The sequence below is a fragment of the Takifugu rubripes genome, chromosome 18 (assembly GCF_901000725.2).
Source record: "Takifugu rubripes chromosome 18, fTakRub1.2, whole genome shotgun sequence".
NCBI classification, from domain to species: domain Eukaryota; kingdom Metazoa; phylum Chordata; class Actinopteri; order Tetraodontiformes; family Tetraodontidae; genus Takifugu; species Takifugu rubripes.
Genome location: NC_042302.1, coordinates 3,750,601 through 3,756,330, shown reverse-complemented (window position 1 = coordinate 3,756,330; position 5,730 = coordinate 3,750,601). Strand labels below are relative to the sequence as shown.

The 5,730-nt window shown below is 38.9% G+C and overlaps 1 protein-coding gene across 1 annotated transcript; it reads left to right on the top strand.

The window, feature by feature from the left end:
* The first annotated feature begins 3,761 nt into the window (after positions 1-3,761).
* Positions 3,762-5,699, top strand: snrpf (small nuclear ribonucleoprotein polypeptide F). The gene is made up of 4 exons (XM_011613256.2): positions 3,762-3,918; positions 4,502-4,627; positions 5,160-5,224; positions 5,452-5,699. The coding sequence occupies exons 1-4, from the start codon at positions 3,916-3,918 to the stop codon at positions 5,516-5,518; spliced, it is 261 nt and encodes an 86-aa protein (XP_011611558.1). The 5' UTR covers positions 3,762-3,915; the 3' UTR covers positions 5,519-5,699.
* Positions 5,700-5,730: the final 31 nt, after the last annotated feature.

The window sequence follows — 5,730 nt, the reverse complement described above, 5'->3', positions numbered from 1 at the left end:
AACAGTCCAGTAGATCAGGGAGACGCCAGGGACGGAAGTAATAAAGCGTTTAATGCAGCTACTGCAAGAGGGAGCCCATTTAATGTTTGATTTTTCTTAAATAAAGATTTGACTTAGCACGAATGACTGAAATGGTAAAAATATAACTAAGGCTTCATGCTGTGAAAAAGTTATGGACCCCCTGTGTATCCAGAGCACGTGAATGATAAGACCTGTTGGATGCACACACGCATGGTTGAGCAGACGGCGCTGAAGTTAGCTTCCGATTCGTCGCGTCCTAGTCGGCAGTTCAGAGGCAGATCCGTCATGCTGAGTGACTGTTGCTCCAACGATTGTCCATTTCTTTTGCAGCTCTTATTGATTTGAAGACATTTTAAACAGTTTGGGGAACACAGTAACTCTGTCTGACAGCCACTGGATTTGTGAAACTTTTAACACAAGGAAAGAACATTTCCCTTATAACCTACATTGGACCAGGTCCAGATCAAAAACCAATACAATTTCAAGTCTGGGCCAGATTGTCCCAAAGATAAAGATTCACTTAAACGTTTTCAGATTTGTGAAATCTGAAATTCTACTTTGCGCTCCCTCCATCTGTTCTAAAGCCAACTTGCTGATCAGCTTGACTGCGTATAAATATGATATACCTTCATCTAAACAGCTTTAAAAACAAAAACCTGATCGTACATGCGATCCAAAGATTACAAATTCCCTATGTGTGCATCTTTATCGGGACAATCAAACTAATAGCTGTTAGGCAATTATAGCCAATACATTAATTACAGTGGCAATAGGGACCAATCTATCTGTGTATACGTTTATGCCAAAAAAACTTCAGTCATTTAATAGTACTTGTAACTTCTAGTAACCCACTGTGACAATTTCAAATAGACAACAAAGGTGCAATGACAAACTCCTGTTGCCAGGCAAAAACAACAAAATTGCAACATTTGTGCCAGACAGACCGTTTTAAACCAATTCTTAAATATAAAAACTTTTTTTTGACATCCTGCCTCTGATCTAAAGACATTGTATGACTTCTAAAATCTTTGATTCCAACAGTTCAGAACTATTTAGAATACAATAATGAAAGAGATATGGATCAATAAAGGGTTGCCCCATAAAATGTTTTATTCTCTGAAATATTTAGCACATGGTCATGCACATGGTCATGAAAGCATAAGGATTTCTATAATAAGCATGATGATGTCTGGAGGCCTTTGATCTCATGTGCAGCCAACACCAGGGTGCCTGTAATTAGATTTCAAAGCTATGAGAAGCATTAGCAACCAGGAAACACACTGTTGAAACCCTCAAACACAAAGCCAAGCTTTTATACATGGTCAAACTGTCGCCATGCTCGCTACTGGGTCTGACTTTTTGCTGCTGACAGGGAAATAATAATCCGGGAGCCAAATAAATAAATTAATCTGGTCCATCGTGGCCCAGTTGGAAGAAAATCAGTGAAATTTACCGCGTCCCCTTTTTCTCTCCACCCATTTTTACAAATAAAATACAGGTTTCACAAATCTGAAACTGTGTTTCAATGAAAGTTTAGCCTCTCTGGGATTACATTTGAGAGTGGGTTAGATGTGGAAAAAAAATGAAATGTTCCTTTTTTGTATTTCCACCAATAGTAAACAAGTTTTACAAATCTAAGTGTCTGCCAGGCAGTTAATTTGTCAATTAACATGAAGAAGAGGGTCAAAAAACAGCGGATAATCGGCAGAAAAAGTCTCTCAGCCTGATGGATTTTCCCTTAACTGCCAAATAGGAAGCTACGAGGCGGAAGCTAACTTCAGCGTCGTATAGACAAGCTGGTTGGCGCTTATTCATAAACAGTGAAATATGAAAGCCAGGGAATTTCAGGCCTTGGCTTTCCGCACCTGGCTGCTTAATGATCCGTGAGGGAGGTGTAACACGTTTACACGAACAGCACCAGCATTTACACTTTGTAAAAGTATTATATTATAGCAGGTGCGCGCTCTGAACTGAACTAGCTGGAGCGCGCCCCCTTGTGTCCAGGGATGGTAGTGGGAGCTTTACAGCGATATCGAAAAACTTTCTTCTTCAATTGCGGCCCAGTTCAAGCTCCACTGAACACAGTATGGCGTTGGATTTTTCTGTCTGCGGTGTAATCGGACCGTGACCTGCTTTTAAGCGCATCTGACCCGTGTCCAACTCGCAGTGAGCCAAATCAAACTATCTCACCTGTTCACGTTGTTCCGCCTGTCTTGGTTTAATCATCATTGCTGCGACATGTTTTCTTTCCCTCGCATGTGTGCGCTTTCAAACCCGCTCATCCGGCGTTTTTATCCTTTTTCTAACCTACACACTTTACCAAATGTGTCCTGATGATGACCCTTTAAGATGCTAATCCAGTAATTGTTGCAGCGTTGCATTGGTGCCAAACTTTGTTGTCAGGATGGGGGAGTTTTTGAAACCCAGGTTGGAGTTGCTCCACTCCAGTTTGTTTTGCTGGTGTTGGCTAAACTACAGACAACACTCCGATATCAGCAGATGTCCAAGAAATGTTGGAATCCTCCAGATTCCCCTCAGAGCTGGACACTGACAGTAGTTTTTTGTCACGTTGTGGGAGTTTTTGCGTCTTTTATACTCATTTCACATGTTCATTGTGACTATTTTGAACCATCCTGAGGCCTTTGTTGGGGCTTTTCCGTGTCTCCCCACTGTAATATTTATGACTGTGGTTGTTTTGAATGTTTTTACTGGTGCGTCTTTGTGTCTCTGTGGTTGCTTTTGTATCTTTGGAGGTCTTTCCTCTCTTAATTGTAATTTAGCTTTTCTTTGTAATCAGTGTCTGTGGTCTCATTATGTGTGTTTGGAAATGTCTGTCCTATTTGGGGGGTTATTGTGGCTGTTCAGCTATTTCAATGTTTATTTTACTCATTTTTGTCATCATTTTACTTTTCTCTGTTGTCGGTCTCTGCTGATCCATTTTTAGTGTCTGCTGTTACTGTCTTGTTTTTGCATTTTTGTGGAAATGGCTTTGTACTGTTTGTTTGTTCTCTTTTACTTGGTGTCCATAGCAGACAGTTTTAATACAGAAACTTCAAAATCGTTGTCTATCTTTTGGCTTGTGGCACTGGAAAAAACTTACACCTGTAAACCGTTTTCTCACACCATCACTGACAGTGGATAAATGATGGATTAGTTAATTACATGCTGAGGTAGCTCAGTAGGACGGGGAGGGAAAAAAGTAGGCTAAATGATGTGAGAGTATTTAAGACATGTAGTGCAATTTCTGAGGAATTTTCTGACAGAAGGTGGCCCCCACTGTAAAGAATCGGACGATAGTTTAATTCATCGTATCAAGTTTGAACTTGTCAAATTCTTTAGTAACAGTTGAGCACTTTGGCAAATTAAGTGAATTCTTCAGACTGTTTGTGCCTGCAGGAAAATAGTTGTCCAGACAACTCGGCACAACCCATTTATGACAATCATTTCACTAATTTGGCTGAACAGGTCTCAGTTTAAAATTACAGAGTAATTCTTTGGCACTATTTTCACTGTAGTAAAGTTTAACCTCTACGGCAGGTGTTGAACAAACAGTCCCAGTTTGATTGTGATGTCACTCCATGACTAATTATTTTATGGAAATAATAAAGACGAATGCATAGTTGACCCTAAAAGGAAACAGATGTGAGGAATTTGAGCTGATTTTATCACTTTAAACTGTAAAATGAAAGTGTTCATAACACCTGCAGTGTCACTTTACAACCGTAAGGTGGCAGTACACCGAGTTCTCAACTTTATGAAGACTCCCCCGGAAGTGGAAGCGTGAGACTTCCTGTTTGGCGCTAAAGCGTGTTCTGGTTTGCTAAGTGCAAACGTTATAGTGACGAAAAGTTATACGTTTTTACCTCTTCATCGACACCGATATATAGAACAGAGATGGTGAGAGTATTGTATTGAAGTTATTTCGTGTTTTTTCGCCGTCTATATATTTGTTTAATCAATTAACACCGACATGTTCAAGTACTTTTGGTGGTTAGCGTTAGCTACGATAGCTTTCCATCGATTGTGTACGCGAATGAATGAATGCGACACATTCTCAAATAATGTATTAACTTGTATAGTATAGCTGCAAGATTTTTGTTAAAGTATGTTAATGCACTTTCCTAGAGGATGTAGTAGTTTTAAATCGTGATGTCGCATAGTTTATCGTCAACTGATTTGTACGAAAAGAAACACATTCCCGAATGAATAAAACTTTAATTCATCTTTCTTAATGATAATGATGATCCTAGCGTTAAAGGTATATATAATCTTTTTTTGTCAGATTGTAGGTGTAAATCAATCATGGAAGGGTTTATATATGCAAACCTTTTTGAAAAATGATAGATTAGTTTGTCCGAATTACTACTAAAATATTCCAGGCATATGGGTCAAATATTACCATCCAGTATACACAGCTTTTATCTAATCAAACTGATACATTAATGCATATAAATACATTTATCCACTCTTTACTCTACAGAGTTTACCGTTGAACCCCAAACCATTCCTGAATGGCCTGACAGGCAAACCAGTGATGGTGAAACTAAAGTGGGGAATGGAGTACAAGGGCTACCTGGTGTCTGTGGACGGCTACATGAACATGCAGGTAAGTAAAGTGACACAATTAATAAATTCTACTTTACACTACACTTTTTACACTTTGTGCTTTTTCAAGTTGTTGGTGCTGTTGAATCATTCATAAATCCAACTGTGCCATCTCCTTGTTATTTCCTAAACACTTTCAACATTTGGCCTTTTAACATATTGGATGCAAAGTATTCATATTACGCAATCAGGTTTGATGAGAATTAAAGCTTTCGCTCTGTGCATACATTGTTTTTTTGTTGTTTTTTTAAAAAACTGTTTTACACCACAAGCGTTTACTCTGTCCACGCTGGCTGAAGGTCCTCGACATTTCGGCTCATCTCTTCTCATCGACTCCTTTAAATTGCTGATAGACTAAAATTTGCTAAAATTAGTGTTGGCAAATAAGTAAGGTTCTTTCATTCACTTGTAACCAACAGAGTCACTAAAGTGATTGGTTATATTATGGAGAAACCAGTTTTAGGGCATCCACCCATTACACATACTCTCATGGGGGTTAGTTGTTGACCTGTACGTACGTGTTTCCATGACAGCTGGCAAACACGGAGGAATTTGTGGACGGAGCACTGGCAGGGCATCTCGGTGAAGTTCTGATCAGGTCGGTATCTTTATTCCCTCTTCAAATAGGTATAAAGCAGGGTGTTTAAAAGCATGTCATTGTTGCACTATAGATTAATGGTGCTAAGAATATTGATACTGTATAGATTAACTGCGTGAAGCAGTTAGTATAATTACATCGTTTCCAAGCATTGGTAGAAGACTCGACCCTGTAGTGTGCAGCGTCTTGTGTTAATTCCATTGTTGTGGTGTTTTTGGTCCTTGCAGGTGCAATAATGTTTTGTACATCAGAGGTGTAGAAGAAGAGGAAGAAGATGGAGAGATGAGAGAGTGACGAAGAGTCTGTTGCTCTTTTTTGCTATAGTTGAGTTCACTTGTTTGTGTTTTCACCATGTGAAACGAATGGATGCTTGTTTTGTTTTTTTCTTATGATTTTAATTTTTCTTTTTGTATGCAAGATCAATCTTCCTTTGTAACATTGTGATACAGACACAATAAAAACATTTCTTAAGCCTCTTGTGTTCAGTTTATTTTCTATATGTGGAT